General features: G+C 33.9%; 1 protein-coding gene across 1 annotated transcript in view; it reads right to left on the bottom strand.

Moving 5' to 3' along the window:
- Positions 1-5,408: 5,408 nt before the first annotated feature.
- The window catches only part of LOC124364981 (endoplasmic reticulum-Golgi intermediate compartment protein 2), a 36,425-nt gene continuing 24,063 nt past the window's right edge, over positions 5,409-17,770 (bottom strand). Inside the window, 3 exon segments of the mRNA XM_046820843.1 lie at positions 5,409-8,392; positions 10,905-11,042; positions 15,587-15,709. Coding sequence (XP_046676799.1) covers positions 8,205-8,392; positions 10,905-11,042; positions 15,587-15,709 — 449 coding nt within the window. The 3' untranslated portion in view covers positions 5,409-8,204.

Here is a 17,770-nt window from a genome sequence, read left to right as displayed (position 1 = left end):
AAATAATATATTAATTGTGAAAACTTACTACTTATGACAAGTGCTCATGGCACCATAAAATAAAAAAAAACCTCATGGTAGCAGATTTATTTTTCACAATCAACAAACAAGTAAAAGTGCAGATAATTCACAATATATAGAAGAATTTAGTGGAGGTCTTTCACTGCTCAATTATTGATTAATGTAAGGCAGCCAAACTGGTAGAAAATGTTACCACAAGATCCAAAAATAAAATTCCTTGCACACAGAAACATACTGTCAAATCTTTTTGAATAGAAAATGGGGAAAATTACTTTAATTTACTTGGTATTTACTTCTTGTATTTTAGATAAAAAAATAGAGAACGAACTGGTTGGATGATATAAACATATGTGGATACTAAACAAGTTTGTAATAGCCGTAAATGTATGTTATACAGAAGTGTAATATTTAGCAGTCAATATAAAACTTTTTTATGTTAAATTTAGACATAGTTCAAAAATTAGGATACACTCTACAGATAAAAATAATCATTGTATCTTCCAGTTTACTTTAGTTTATTTCTTTAAAACCAAATATTGTGCTGTATATACCATTTTATCTGTGATCTACTTGTAGTTCTACTTAAGCCTTTGTTATGATCAAATAATATAAAATCTACAGTAATGTCATTGTATACTTTGTTGTTATTGCACTACACTTATGTGACAATGTAAATGTACACATTGTAGACATAGTGAATATGTTAGAAACTAATACTAATAAACATTTATGAACAAAACAAAGTTGGTCACGAGGAAGCTGGATTCCTGTCATGTACTAGATGTCTACTTTTTCTGGATCAAATACTTTTTAAAAAAAATTAAATTTTATGGTTGGTTTTTTACAACATATAATGAATATAGAAACTATAAACATGTAACTTAATATAAATTATATTTAGTAAATTTGTATACATTTTTCATTAGCACTTAAAAATTATTTTTTTTACAAGAAGCCATCATTTATCTCATTAATTAGTGAATTTTAATGTGAAATTAGTATTGTATATTGGTTGTTTTAACACATTCGCGACAACGGCTTATATTCCGAATTTCTTATTTGCCGTCAAATTTTTCAATAATAATGGCAAAAATCTGTAATCATTTTTTTACTTTAAACGCCTAAGTATAAGGAGAAAAGTATACTCATTTAACACTCAACAAATTATTTTGATATGTGTAACACAATATAAATAAACCTTTTAACACTTTTTTTGTAAACTTTTATTTTTTTTACAATGTACATTTCAAAGTCTGTGAAATAATGAAATAACTTAACCTTAGTTAGTACCTGAAGATGAAATCACAGATTTCAAAATGTACATTGTAACAAAAATAAAAGTTTACAAAAAAAGTGTTAAAAGGTTTATTTATATTGTGTTATACATATTTATAAAACACTTTTCAAGGCTACATCTCTAATATTTTGATATGTTTTTTCAATGTTTCAATAGTACCTAAAAATTAATTTATCTTCAAAATTAAGCAATTGTGCACCTGAGGGGGTACACTATAGTCTGAGATATTTATTTAAGCACAAGATCAAATTTAACAAACCACAAAGACAAGTAAACATTAAAAACACAATAAGGAAATGCAAAGCAACGTGTACCCTATCAGGCGCACAACATGCTTCACGAAAGCCCAGTGTGTAACTGCAGCTGTTGTGAAATATTACGTGTACCCAATGGGGTACACGTCATCGTGAACATGTTAACTGTTATTTATGAGATATATTTTAAATATAATAGTATACTATAGTTTGTGCATTCTGAATTTAGGATGGACCTTTGCACTCCGAGGAGCACATAGTGGAAGTCCTCTTTTCCTCATCCCAAAATTAAGGGAGGCAGGTTTTAGTCAGCTGTTGTTGTACATGTATGTATCATAAAACCAAACAAACATGCATGGTTTATACTCTGCAACACTAAAAGTTTTATATGTTTGCCTCCATGCGCATAAATATAAAATTTAACACCATTTTCTGTCTATATTTGAATATGCTTTACAGTACATGCCTTTACACTTTGATGACTATGCCTGTAGTTTCCACGGAGGCCATGTTTTCTCCTCTGGCATTTTGTGTGTATCATCTCTCACCAGACTATGGCTATCGGCAGGTTTTTTCTCGTCTGAAGGATTTCTGCACAGCCTCTATCTGGAGACTATGCCCTTATGGACTTATGTTCTAAAGATTTATTTCAATATTAAATTAACAACCTGAAATATAGGGGTATAAACTTTACAGGTTTAAATAGAAGTGATACTAGGGAATTTTTTTTCTTTAGGGCTGGCAACATATACATAATGGACATTTGCCATGCTACTGGTGTATCACGCCAAAACAATCTATAGAGATTAACTTTTAGAACTTATCTACTAATAAGGCAGTTTTATTTTTGTAATAATATTTTTTAACAATTTTTTTACTAATAAATTTTATTAAATATGTACTTTTAAAAACCCATTGTTTGTAAAAATAAAAATATAATTTTTATGTAATTTATTGAATTTTATTTTTTTAAACTTAAATTAATCTAGTGTTACATTTGTATTTTCCTAAAACTGTAGTTGTTTTTTTTTTACATATTATATGATATATCCTTTCAAATAATCTGATTATGAAATATTTATTTTTATTCAGGGTGTCTAGTGACCAGGAAAACCGGGAATACCGGTTGCTGATAGGCAGTATACTGATTGCTAAAACATTTTGTTTTGGTATGTGTATAAAAAAGCATAGCTATATTACTAAATAAAGAAGTTATAATTTTTTTGTCAGTAATATTTCGATTTTAGTTTGTATTTATCTTGGGATTTCGCCAGTTAAAATTACCTTTGACTTTTTACGAGTATCAAAATGTTATGTATTAAAATTGCTTGGGCTGTTGGACACAACAAACACAGTAAGGTAAGATTATTGTTGTAAAAGGATTATTGTTTCTTCAATTTATGCATATATTTCCCAGTTTCGTTAGTGAAATATGTCCTATAATATCGCTTTGTAAAGATGTTGCTTTTTTTAATGAGTGTCAAGAAAAGGTTACTAATTTCTTTTTGCTTCAAAGGTCACTGAAAGTCAGTCCTCAGCATTAGCCACCCTCTCCTGTATTCATCAAATTTTATTATTTCTTTGAGTATTCAGTTGTAAGATAAGTTTTGTGGACCTTCTGGAACTTTCTGAGGTCTCGTTGCAAATTCTTAAAACCCCAATATAACTGAATATACAGGACTATCATTATTTTAACTTTAACCGATCTACTTGTAACTTTGTCCTAGTAAATATAAGCTTTTTTACTAACTTTTTAAACTCACTATTGTATTTTTATCAGTATTTGTAACCATATTTCTACACTCAATTATTTATAAATAAAACGAACTTTTTTTAAACCGTTGATTTTATTGGAAATAAGATATGGAAAATTATCTTTTTGGTATGGAAGTCAGAGAACTTATTCAAGCCACTTTGCTGGATATCCTCTTATATTATCTTAAAAACTGTTTAAAACCCTCAGTCCACAGAGGTAAACATTTTTATTCGTAGCAGCTATGGCCATAGTCGGGAGAGAGACTACATGTGTAAAATTGTCTATGTACCGGAGAAAAAGTAGATTCTGGGTGTAGTCTACAGAGAGACACGCTCCAAAAACTGTAGTCATCAAAGTGTTAAAATTATGTATTAATAACTAACAAAATGGATGCATTTGCTTTGTATTCCGTTGATGCTGTAAAACAGTTGGCGACATTGTCATCTCCGGAAGAGCTCTACTGAATGGTGTGCCTTGATTAATCCTAAAGCTATAATAACAGCTCATACAGTAGTATCCTAATACAGTACATAATATTATTAATTTGTTATTAAAGATTGTACTTTTAGGTATTATGGTTCTATTCTCTCTAGTAATTTGAAATGATCTATTATTGTACAAGTGTACTAACATTTATTGATTAATAATATTGTTTTGTTACTTACACTCAACATTCTTCTTTCCTGTGACCTAAAATCAATTCTATTTATAAGATTAATTAAAATAAGGTTTATTCATGCATGCCATTATTTCTAAAGACTGATCATCAAAGAAATTGAGTATGTTTTCGCTTAAGACCTACATTCTTTATTTTGTAACCATAAGATGATAATTATTTAACTTGTCATCACTAATCATTTGAATTTTATTAAAATTGTATAAAAGTGTCCAGATAATTAAATTAGCAAAAAATTAATGAAGTAGTCCTAAGCGGAAACTGTTCTTTATTCCGTTCTTGTTTTTTGGACACTTCAAAACTAATGCTATTATAAATAACACAAATGCAACCAAATAAAAATTAATAGATTCCAATATAAGCTTAATATGAAATAAATGCCATTCGACAGAGATCTAGGCTAATCTCTCTTTCTGCTCTTTTTTTCTCACTTGCTAGAGTCATTAATAATGGGTCATCAATAGTAAATGTTTTTCTATGAATGTCATCACTAGTGGTCAATTAAAGAGGTGCAGTAATTTTTGATGGGTTTTAAGTTTTGAACCAAAAAATGATTAACCGTCATAACCCATACTCTGAAGACAGAATAGGTGTTTAATTTTTTGACCATCCTATCAGGAACTGTAGGGATTTAAGGAATAGTATTTGGAGGTATTGTATGCGTATGTGTTATTTAAACACATATGTAATAGAAACAAATACAAAATAATTGAATCGTAAAAAGTGAGGGCTCTGTGTTAGTAACATGCTTCTCCGGCAAGTGAGGGACCCAGATTCGAGTCCCGGAGCAAGTACTTTTAGCGATTTAATGTTTATTGAAAATTAAATTAGGCTATTGCTAATTATATAAATTTAATAAATATATATAAATTTAATAAATATATATAAATTTATAAAATAGGAGGTTGGTTTTAGGCTCTGGGGATCATGTTTGGTGAAGTTATGGAGAAATGTTTTATAAGTGCTATCACAAGAACAATATTGCAATAGGCTGATTTTGTAATACAGAATCTACCAAAAACATCTCTAAACATTATTTGCTATGGTATGTGCTGCAAATAGTGGAATATGTATTTGATTTATTTGGCTGTGAGATTGTAGCACTTTCCAGCCATACCTGGATAAGGATTGGATTTTATAACTGTGCAGTAAAATGGGCCATACGTAGTGGCCTGACCAGCTGAGGGACAGGATATAGTCATAACTCTCTGAGCCGTAACCACTAATGAGGGCCCCACGAGCTGAGAGGACAACCAATAATTTCATCCTCTCAACAAAAAAATGTGTTATCTGTTGATAGTTTAGTAAAAAATGGAATTACTAATATTGAGACATATTAATTTAAAATGGCAACATGCATTTAGTCATAGGTGTTTATAGTTCTAAGGAAATAAAGAAAAACAATTGTTTTCAACAAATTTTATTTACAAAACCAATATAAATACATATAAGTTTTCTGATGCTATTCACAGCCGATTATCGATATAGTAGGCTATATGTGTAACTGAAGAACTGATTAATAAGAATGGATAATCTAGGAAATAGAAAAGTTGTATTAATCAGTGTTCCAAAATTAAAAATTATCTGTTGGTTTAACAATATAAAATATGTGGTTACACAATCATGACAATATTTTAAAAGTAAGGTTCTACTGTATAATATTGCTTTGCATAATACTAAAACTAAAATTAAAAGAAAACCGTTGCAACTCTTCATAGTTTGTAAAGTAGAGTTTACAGGTCGTCGCTTTTTTGTAATTTTAAAATTCAGTGATATAGTATGATTGATACTTTCATGATTAACCCCTTTACATGGTCTGACATTGTATAGTGCAATGCAATCTATACAATGTCAAGACCTCGACATACTCTTTGATGTCCATATACACGTGCCTGCAGTCTATCATGTGCGGTTTTCTTGTGATATAATCAAAAACTATTCCAACCAAGTTTTTGTCTACTACCAATAAAATTTTGTTATCTAGAAAAAACAAATTGCTATATCTATTTTCTTTTTTTGGCCAAAAATATACCATATTAAATAGATTTTTAACAGCTGATAGTAGGTATGCTTGTGTGAATACAGTGAAAAGAATTGAGTAGTGTTGTTATTCTTTGTTTGAAGTTTGTTATTGATGATGGAAGGTTTGAAAAGATAACAGGATTTCAGAACGGTTCCTTCATACAGTATAGGCAAGGTGTTTCCATGAGAAGATAAGGTAGAAGGAGAAGTTCAGCAGAGTATCTGGCTGATCTCAAAGCTGGCCGCTGCCATGTTCCCACAGACTCTGACTGGCTCAGCACTCCCCAGTATCGCAACTCGCCACATCTCGAGTCTTCCTATCCAGCGGAGACACAGTTCCTGCCTACCAGTATCATCAGAGAGTAAGATATCAAAGGAAGAGATGGTAATGATAAGCTTTTACTGTCAAAGAAGTAGCGCCGCAAAGACAGGCCACAAACTCTGACAACTACCTCCAGAAATGTCCTAAGGGAATTAAATGACTTACAGTAAAAAACCAGGCACACCAAGCCGAGTGTTTAAAAAAATTTTCACTACCAAAAAAGAGATAAGGATACACCAACTACTCAAACCAAGGGAGATTAAGTTTTTTCAAAAAACAATTTGGTAACATGAAGAAAGTAACAAAATTCAGACTGATGTGTCCATCTAAAGATTCAAACTCCGTACCTTCAGACATGATAGTGAAGGTCTGTGTTAGTTCCACGGGTGGCTGAGGCAAAGTGATGGTTGTACAGGCCAGGCCCTCAACCGTCTTCCCCGCTGCACTCGGGTTTAGATCAAGAGCAAGGAATAGCGGTAAAGTGTTTTTAGGAAGTGACAATTCTTATACAGGATTTAGTTAAAAATTCTCATAAGTGCAATATTCTATAAAAAATTATTACCCTATGTTTCGAGGATTGAATAGTGTTGTATCATTCAATCCTGGAAATGTAGTGTTGTACTTTTTTTTTTAAATATAACAATGGCAAATGTCCGAAATTCTATTACCCTTTCAATCCTTCCATCGTCAATAACAAACTTTTAACAAAGAATGCAATATTCTGTTTGTATCAGAGATGTACAAGGCTCTGAGAGACTTCATGAATGACAAAATAAAATATTTTATATAGCTACATACAAACTTATACTACAGCCTACCATGTACTCCGTAAGCAGATAAGGTGATCTCAAGCCATCATTGCTCAGAGTGGGAATGGGGTGAAACATATTATTAAAAAAGGTCAAAGGAAGCTACATTGTTTACCATAATTTAGTGGAAACAAACATTTAAATTTGCAACGTGTCAAGTCTGTTTGCAATAGACCATTTTTACAACAAACGTGTAAAATGTTCTTCATTACGTTGCAAACTTGTTGCACAAACCTTATAATTGCAGCCTATGTACTGGCTGTTGAAATTTTGAATTTCTGGACTGATAATATTATCAGAATTTATATAATTATTAAATTACAATTTAATTCAAAGTAATTTTTTCATTTATAGATTTTTGTTCCTCTACTACTACTACCTTAGATAACTTTTAGCTAACTCTTAACATTCCGAGAAATATAACTATTGTTTCCCAAAAGCCCAACTGGATTTGAATTTCAGAACACAATACACTCATCGTTGTACCTTGCACGAACTTGTTCTCTATCAATTCATGTTTTTTAGCTTTATACTTTATCTGTATACAGTATATACAGTAATCAGATGTGAAGTTTAGTGTAGTGATGTATAAATATTAACAAATCCGTTTAAAGTTAAAGAAATCAACAAAATACAATGTGTTGCTCATGATGAAAATTACAATTAAGCATGAAAGAGCGTAAACGTTGTATCATTCCTGTAGTAATTTCACATAAATGCCTTATGGGTGAATTTTGTCTGAAATGGGAGGTAAAAGATACCACACTTTTCCTGTTCTTGTCTCACAAAACACTATAATATTTACAATACCTAATTATATACAACATATCTATATGCTTGACTTATTTACAGGAGAATAATAGTAAGCAGTACCGCAGACTGAGTTATCAAATAAAGGTGGAGTCCGGTGGAGGTTATTCATCATCTTAAATTAAAACAGTGGAAGAGAGTTGAAGAAAAACTCTTGAGCTAGTAGGAGATTCTTTCTGGTAGGACAGGTGAAGTGAAGATGTTGAATACTTAATAGTGTGGTTGTTGCAGTGCTTCTCATGACTCTGTGGGGACGACAGTGGAAGGTGGCGACTCCTCATGGTTCCCCAGGGAGATAACGGGAGTTGGCATCCCGGTGGAATCGTTGTGAAATGTGCTCGTACTCATGCTGGAGTACTTGGATTGTGGTCGCATGACTCTGAACGACAGCTTCACTAAGTATTGAACTATACTGTTGATAAAACCTGAAATCAATCATGCATATTGCTGAGTATGTTGTTGACGTGACTTACCGTGCATACCACTATCACTTGCAAACTCTCTTCACCACCCCTGTCGGCCGGTTCAGTCCTTTTATTCCCTTGACAATCGGTTTTAGACTAAATATATTTATGTTTTCTTGTTTTCATAAATAAGTCTGTGTGTTTAATTTTCATGTTTATATAATAAGTTTTCAGCCATTTCAATATATTTGGTTACTTTATTCACATTGTACAGTACTTTGGTACTTTTACATTTGTTTTCATCATACACTAGCACTTACCTGCAACTTCGCACACAGTTTTTAAACTCGAACGTCATAGTCTTCTTAGTTACATCATTTATGATGTAATACGCTAGAGCCATACAATATTTTTCGAACAGAAGTAGTCATATATCAGGTATATACTATTTCAGTATCCATATTTAAGAGATTCAAAGGTTATATAAAATTTGAACTGATTGTTATGTCAGATTGTGCGTGTGTAAGAACATGCTTTTCTCATTTGAATCAATTACATTTCCAACACAATAGTCCAGTTTGCCTGCCCTGAAGTTCCGATAAAAATGTGTATGTATAAAAGGTCTCAGAAAACAACTTCAATCATCAACTTGAGGACATTTTCATTGCCATATATGAGTTTGCCTTGTTGGCCCTATAAAGAAAATACATATACAAATTAGGATTAAAAATGGGTCATCTGACAATTTCAATATGTTTTCCAAATTTCTTAGTTAACTGAAACTTAGTGGATGAAAGCACTTCCAGTTTAATCATCTTGACAGTAGGCAGTGTTATTAGTTGGTGGTCAAAGGTGAGTTGCGTGTTCACATACATAAAAAAATCTCCAGCCTGGTTAAGTCTTGGTTGTATTAACATGTTGTAACCTGAAATAACATACTGCTGCTCTTCTAAAGTCTTAATCCATATTTCAGTCCAGATTATCAAAATATAATTCCCGTTCATAGACTGTATAAATACTAGAATTTCATTATAGTGTTTATGAATACGAGGTCTGTCCAAAAAGTATCCGACCGCCGACCAGTAGGCGGCCGCGGTGTAACCGAATAGCTCGAACCGGTTATTGGAGGGGAGGGGCGATCCTACTCCTTCCCATATTAGGCATTGAATACGATCCGGTCACTCAGTGAGTCACAGCGCTCTGTTCTGTACAGTACTGCCGTGTGTGTGCGTCGCATTTCAATATGACTGAACGTGTTGAGCAGCGCATTTGCATTAAATTTTGCCAAAAACTTGGCCATTCAGCATCAGAGACGATTACTATGATACGGAAAGTTTATGTTGACGTGTCTAAGGGCGATACACAAATAAAAGAGTGGTTTAGGCGGTTTAAAAATGGCCGCATATCAGTGGAGAGTGATGACCGATCTGGCAGGCCTTCAACGGCCAGAAACACTGAAAATGTTGAACATGTTCGTGCAGCAGTTAATGAAAACCGGTGATTGACTGTCCGAGAGCTGGAAGAAGATTTAGGAATACCAAAATCGTCAGTTTGTAACATTTTACACGAAGATTTAAAAATTAACCGTGTTTCGGCAAAATTTGTTCGACTTGAAATCGCAGAGAACAATCTGGATTTCTGGATTTGATAAAAAGTGACCCAGGGCTATTTAAAAAAGTTATTACTGGTGATGAGTTATGGGTTTATGGCTACGACCCTGAAACAAAGGCTCAATCTTCACAGTGGAAAACTCGCGAAGAGCAACGGCCGAAAAAAGCAAGACAAAGTCGAAGCAATGTCAAAACAATGCTGACAGTTTTTTTTTTACCAGGATGGCGTTGTTCATCACGAATATGCTCCAAAACGCCAGACAGTGAAGAAGGAGTATTATCTTGAGGTCCTAAGGTGGCTACGAGATGCAGTGCGAAGGAAACGACCTGAACTGTGGACAAGCCGTGACTAAATCCTGCACCACTAAATCTTATTCAGCCTTTTTGGTCAAACACGACATCAACCAACTACGACAGCCTCCCTACAGTCCTGACATAGCTCCTTATGACTTCTGGCTATTTCCGAAATTGAAAATTCCTTTGAAAGGAAAAAGATTTGACGATATTGAACAAATAAAACAAAATGCGACGAAGGACCTGTTAGCCATTCCGCAAAATGAATTTAAGGAGTGTTTCTGAAAGTGGGAGGAGCGTTGGAATAAGGTAGGGGCTTGTGGAGGGGAGTACTTTGAAGGGGACCAGATTGCCGTTGCTGCCGAGTAACGTCAGTTCATGCCAGACGTCAAGGTCGGATACTTTTTGGACACACCTCGTACTTCTTATATTGATGTGAAATACTTTTATGTCATCCCCAAAATTTAATGTAGACATTAATCATCTTAAGTTCACATCAGTTTCAGTTCACACCATGTTCAAAACAATGTGAACAAAATTTGTAACTAAATACAGTATTTCGGCCTTGCTGCGCAGAACCATCATCAATCAACAGATATTTAAAAACTTGTGGAACTGTAGTGACATACCTGCGGTAACAAAGATTCCTCCTACTGTCGCACATAACCTGACCAAGAACTGATCCAAGGGTTCTCGTTCCTCGGAAACCATGATCTTGAGGGCACTTGTGTCGTACTTGAAGAATATACCGGGGATCCCATGTGACCCTGATAACATACAGTTGATTAGTACCAGGTAAGACATAAGACTTCACAGATATAATCACAAGTTTAGATTAATTACAGCAGCTATTATAAACTAAACTTACGAAGCAGTAAATGTACCTTTGGATAGCAATATGGATAGCAATGAACCAAACAATGTTACGTTATCTGTACTGTAAAATTGCATCAGTAGTAAAAAAATTACGTACAGGTTTCTGTGACTACTTTAACCCTTTCTGGACTCATTAAAAAGTGCTAATTACTCTATCTGGTTGTATTCAAATGTTTAGTTAAAGTACAGTGTTCTATTTTTTAAACTAACACTTTTTATTTTGAAAAAATAGGGTAATGCATGATTTTTTATGATTAGACTTAAAAGTAGAGTAAAACAAGGTATAAAACAATGGTTTTGTTACACCATTACACTTTTACTTTATAATTTAATGCTTAATACATATTTGTTTGATTAGATCTGTGTATTGTTAGAGCTGTCTAGGCCTAGATCAGATGGAGGAGGCAAATCGATCTCTTCATCACTGGATTTTAAATCGTCATCTAGTATATCACTAATGTCATTAATTTGTAATCCACTTGTACTTGCAGCCAACAGAAAAATAAAAAGTAGTAAATTAATAATTCTTAAATTTTTTCTATAGCCTAGCAACTCAATCCAAAGTAGTAAAAGTTACGTATTTTCACGTGACAATGAGACGTTAAACCGATTACATTATTTCATTCCCACTTTATTCTCATATTTAAATAAATAGATTAAAAACTAGAAAAAATTTGTATTACAACGGAAACAACAATTTAAGTACAAAGAACCCAATTCACAGTGGCTCAACTAGTTTGTTCACATCGGCAGACAATTCACCCAGCTGGAACTTTTATCAACAAACCAGTAAATGTACTGTGAAAAAAACGGCTGTAATATTGTTTCAAATAGTTCAAAACTATTCCCGAGAGGTAGCAGCACAAAGCAGAGCCAGTAGAACTCAACAAACTAATCTCATACATCAGTGAAATGAGACTTAGTACGCCAGGCGTGCAGCGCCTGTGATTCGTCCGCTAGCAAAACTACAGCACATCATCAGGCATTGCTAAGTGTTTCATCCGGAGAGGGATAATGTTTTCTCATGATTATTACCATATCAAGCTTAAAGCTCAAACATTGGCTGTCTATTTAGCACCTTATCATTTTTTACAGTTAAATTAGGTACATGTGCAGAATGCTCTAACACATCTAAAAAGTGAACATTGAGATTAGTTCCATTTCACCTTCCACTTAGTGCAGTGTCTGAAATCTGACACGCTCACAGACTTGACTCTTGGAATCTGGAGTCCATGTCTGTCTCAAGAGATACAAAAATTTCAATGACAAAGAGGTTCAAAAGAAACTCTTTGCATTGTTTTGACATCAGAGACAACTAGACTATAAAAGAGTTCTGTCTGGTTACCCAGTGTAAACTAGATAAAGAGGTGTTCTCATTTTCTCATCAGGTGCACAATTGAGTGCACTACAATGTTTAGATACGATCCCAAAGCATGATGGAGCATTCAAGTTTTCGGTGGGAAGGGTTGATTCACTGCAAATGTTGAGTTAGCTCCATTTCACCTTCCTCTTAGTCCAGTGTCTCAAAATGTTAAAAACTTGATTCCTGGAATCTGGAGTTCACATCCGTCTGAAGAGATCCAAAAAAAGTCAATGACGAAGATGTTAAAAACTAACTCTTTACATTGTTTCATCATCAGAGACACCTAGACTCTCTTTTCAGATGGATGTGAACCCAGATTCCAGGAGTCAAGTCTGTGACAGTGTCAGATTACGATGCTGCACTAAGCATAAGGTGAAGTGAAGCTAAACTCAATACTCACATTGAATCAACCCTTTCCCCATAGCTACGTTACATCTAAAAGGTTACTAATAGCAAAAATTTAGAATACTGAAAAACATAGAGGACACAACCATTGCTGGCCAAGCTGCAGACAACGGCCCAATAGCTAGGACACCTTCTATTACTCCTCAGGCTCAGGCTCATTATAAAAGTAAAGTAGTTGTTTCTCTGCTAACAAGTACGAAAAAGAGTGAGTGATATAAAAGTAGTGGGTCTTTTTCTGATAGAATAACACTTATTTTGTATGGAACGAAGCAGTAGCCAGCTGTTCCTAATAAAAACTATTACCAGTTTTTAGCCTTCAATGATTGAGAATTCTCTGTCCTGTTCATTGTAAATAGAAGCCAGCACAAAACATTCTCTGCAGTCTCAGTCGTATTTATTTATTGTATTAGAAACAGTCACTTTGTGCAGAAGTCAAGTTTTAGTTACTTACAGAGCTCGAGTTTTCATAATTATCATGTAAAACCACCTTCTTTACTGTTTGGTTATGAATACATCAAGTAATTTGGGAGTTCCAATGGCCGAGCGGTCTAAGACATTGGACTTTGAGTCTTTAACTCAGAGATAGCGCAGATTCGAATCCAATCTGCGACGTTTGCACTTTTTATCAGTGCCATTGACCTTATGGTGTATCGACACTCCCCCTTATTCTATTTGATAAGATCCTCACACAGGCCAGTGGCCCTTAAGGACGGGCACAATAAGGCTAAAAAGGGGATCGGCTTCTTAAAAAAAATTAAATACCTGAATATCCCCAATACTTAATCAAAGTAAAATCTTAAATACTTTACAATCAAATTAAATTAGCGTACACATCTTTTCCTAATCACATCTTTGACTAAGGTGGTGGATGTTTCAGGGGAAATCAAATGGGAGGAGAAAGAGGTTTTGAAGACGTGGAAAGAGTATTTTAAGGAACTACTGGAAGGAACAGAAAATGAAGAGGAAAGAAGAGATATGACAGAGGAGACAGAAGATGAAGAGGATTTTAGTATGTGCGAATTGGAAAAAGCGGTTAAAGAGATGAAAGAGGGGAAATCTGCGGGAATAGACGAGCTGACGGCTGAGATGATAAAGGCGGCGGGCCCATTGGGAATTCAATGGTTGTACAGAGTGATGAGAGTGATTTGGAAGGAAAAGAAGATACCAGAAGACTGGAAAATGGGAATAATAGTGCCGATTTTTTAAGAAAGGCAATAAGCAAAAATGCGAGAATTACAGGGGAATAACTTTGTTGTGCCATACACAAAAAATTTATGAAAAAATATTGTTGCAGAAAATTAGACCAGTACTGGAAGAAACAGGAAGAGAGGAGCAATGTGGTTTTAGGAAAGGTAGGTCAACGGTGGATGCTATTTTTGTGATGAGACAAGTGTTAGAAAAGAGGTGGGAATACGGAAAAGATACAATGGTAGCGTTTATAGACCTACAGAAGGCATATGATAAGGTACTGAGAGAAAGGATATGGGAGAGTATGAGAAAGAGAGGATTGCGTGAGGGAATAGTAGAAAGAATAAAGAACCTGTACGGCATATGTAAAAACAGGGTGAGAATTGAAGAAAAATATACAGAAACTTTTAAAACAGAGAGAGGAGTAAGGCAGGGAAGCATATTGTCACCTTTCCTTTTCAATATTATAATGGATGAAATTATTCTAGAAGTACAAGGAAACAGAGGAGCAGAAGAACTTAAGGCAATAGCATATGCGGATGACATAATGATATGGGAAAATAGGGAAGAAGAGTTAGAACGAGAGTTAAACAAATGGGCAAAAGTGGCGAAGAAATATGGTTTAGAGATGAACATACAAAAATGTAAAGTAATGAAAGTAGAGAGAAGGGATGGAAATAACAAAGACGTGTTAGTTGAAGGAAAAAGACTTGAAAAGGTGAAGGAATTCTGTTATTTAGGAAGTATCATAACAGATAGGGGCACGATAAGAGAAGAGATAGGAAACAGAATATAGAAGAGTGGAAAGTTTTTCAATATGGTGAAGAAGATTGTGTGGAGTTGGAACATTGGGAAAGAATCAAAAGTATTGATGTATAAATCTTATTTCCAACCAATTTTATTATATGGAGCAGAGACGTGGACGTGGACTAAAAATGATTTAAGCAGATTGCAAGCTGCAGAAATGAGATTTTTAAGAGGGATAGAGAAGACTACAAGAAGAGATAGAATAAGGAACGAAATAACCAGAGAAAGATTGAAGGTAGTTTCACTGCAAGAGACAATGGAAGGAAGAAGAATACAGTGGATGGGGCATGTGAAGAGGATGGGAGATAATAGAATGCCTAGAATAGCACTGGAGAAGGAGAAAGAAGACCAAGAGGAAGACCGAGAGGAAGATGGGAGGACCAAGTGTGGAAAGACATAGAGAGAAGGGGACTACCGAAAATACAGGTGGATGAAGAGGAGACCTGGAAGGATAGACTAAAGTGGAGGAGGCTGTGTACGACGACCCGTGAGAACGGAAACGTCTGACGATGACGACGACGACGACGACGACACATCTTTTCCATTATTTAATAAAATTGTAGTACATGTATACAAACTAGTTCTTATCTGACTTACAAAGTCTGTTCCATCTTATTAAATATTCCATGTTATGTTTAGAGTTGCTCATTAGTTATGGAATAAAAGACAAACCTCGATGGTGGTCGATAACTCTCATATAATCCTTGACAGAGTACTGGTATGTGTACGACTTTGACATGAACGTGGACACTTCTGTGGGCACCGCTTCGATGAAATATTGATACAGGACCATGTCTGTAGACATAAATTTTAAAGAATTATGATTTCAACAATGATTCAAGGTGGAAATATTGTTTATTATCTCTTATAATGGAGAAATAAATACACGTTATCTTCCTTAATAACTTACAGCTCATCCATAGCCAGACAACTGACCATATAGTGGAGATAAAAAATTAAAGTAGACCCATTTCAGCAAGCATAATATCTCACCTACTATAGCTTTGTTACACTTATGTATCTATTTCTACAGTAATATCATTTTTTAAATATAAGTGTTACTGAAACCTAAAATAAATAATAATACGAACTATAATGAAGATAAATAAAAAATAACAAATAATAAATAGGAAAAAGCAAACAATACTAAGGATAAAATCTCTGTGACACAAGAATAACAAAAGATAAACTGTAAATTAAAGCAGGAACAATAACTGGCATGTGAACAGACAAAATTGAAATAACAAAATTAAACAAAACAGCAAAAGATAAAGCTTTAGAAGCAGTTTTCTTACACCGAGGCTGTTGGTAAAGAAGTCGCCTGTTGGACAGATGTCATTGCCGAAACAAAGAAATCTCAGGATAGACCTGTTATAGCTGCAACCCAGTGTTTGTACGGGGACTCCAGAACGTGATTAGTTTCCATCATTTAACTGTATTGTTGAGCAGCTTGTGTAAGAAAAGCAGATCAGACTGAAGACAATCTTTCATTGTTCTAGTTTGTTCACAGGTACTACTAAAGAAGTCATAGTAGCCCATGTTGATGTTGAGAGACTTCTAGCATGTAGCGTATTTTTGAGTAACACTAACTCGCAGTTCAATATTAAACAATGTGGGGAAAAACCGGGAGTCCAGATCTTATGAAAGTTGAATGAGAAAATAGTGAATTTGAATAATCACACATGTTCCACTAGAGAGACCATCTTGATTTTGGCAAGATTACCTCCCATTAAGTTATGAAGGTACTTGCACTTTACTGTAGAAGACGTTATTATGTTTTTCAAGTGATGATTATAAAGAGTAAAAATCCTCTAATGGCATTAGCAGGAGCAGAGCAGCAAAACCAGTAAATTGTAAATTGATCACTTGGCATCTTTGTCACTTAAGACATTATACACATTTGTAAGAGTTGATACTAACTATCACATGTACAGGTCTCTCTAAAGCACATGAATGGATAACTTGATGTGGTGATTCCATGAGTGATAATTTAATTAAAATAAAAGCATAAAAATTTAATATTTTTAACAAATCTGCAAGTGATTTGCTGGAAGAGTCTTTACTCTTTGTTCATAGATCAATTCAAACATATATAATAATTATATTACTAATTAGTACATAACTATTATTTACATGTCTAAAAGTAGTGTTATGTTAAGACAAAAATAAAGATCACTTAAAAAGGAATCATCTTTTTTATTTTTTAACCCTTTTGCTACCATTTCTTTTTTGACCTGAACAAAATTAGGCCAGTGTTATGTTACGCCACTATCGTCACAACATTTGGACGTGGCAACTGAATTTAATTTTAAAACGCTCACTATTAAAGTAAATGGAATTGATCAGGTATAGTGTTCGGTGACAGCAACATTGAATGGGACTAGCAGTGATACCCAGTCACTGTGACAAATACATTCACCATGTTAATTTATGGAAATTGTCACATTAAGCATTTTTGTTGCTACAAATCAACCCCCCAGACCTACCCCCACCATCATTCAACTGATTAGTCTCAGTAAGCTGCTATTCTTTTATTGAACTGTTTGTTTATATGAGCCAGTTTTTATTTTTGTTGTATTATAGTGCTTTTTCAACGTTCAACAGAGGGTCATTATTAAATAATATGCATAATATTTTATTTTTGCTAACAGTAAAATTATAATTTTATGATCTTTAGTTATAAGTTACAAGTCTACTACTTAATAACGGAAAACTACAACCATATATTTTATGCAATAATAACATTTAGATTTTTTTAAACACTAAAGTACAAACCAGTTGGAGATTTTATTCTGAATAATCAGTAAAAATTTCAAAAAAAAAGTGTTTGGATGTGTATTACGTATATATTTAAAT

The sequence above is a fragment of the Homalodisca vitripennis genome, chromosome 6 (genome assembly GCF_021130785.1).
Source record: "Homalodisca vitripennis isolate AUS2020 chromosome 6, UT_GWSS_2.1, whole genome shotgun sequence".
Lineage (NCBI taxonomy): Eukaryota > Metazoa > Arthropoda > Insecta > Hemiptera > Cicadellidae > Homalodisca > Homalodisca vitripennis.
This window is presented reverse-complemented; position numbering and strand designations above follow the sequence as displayed.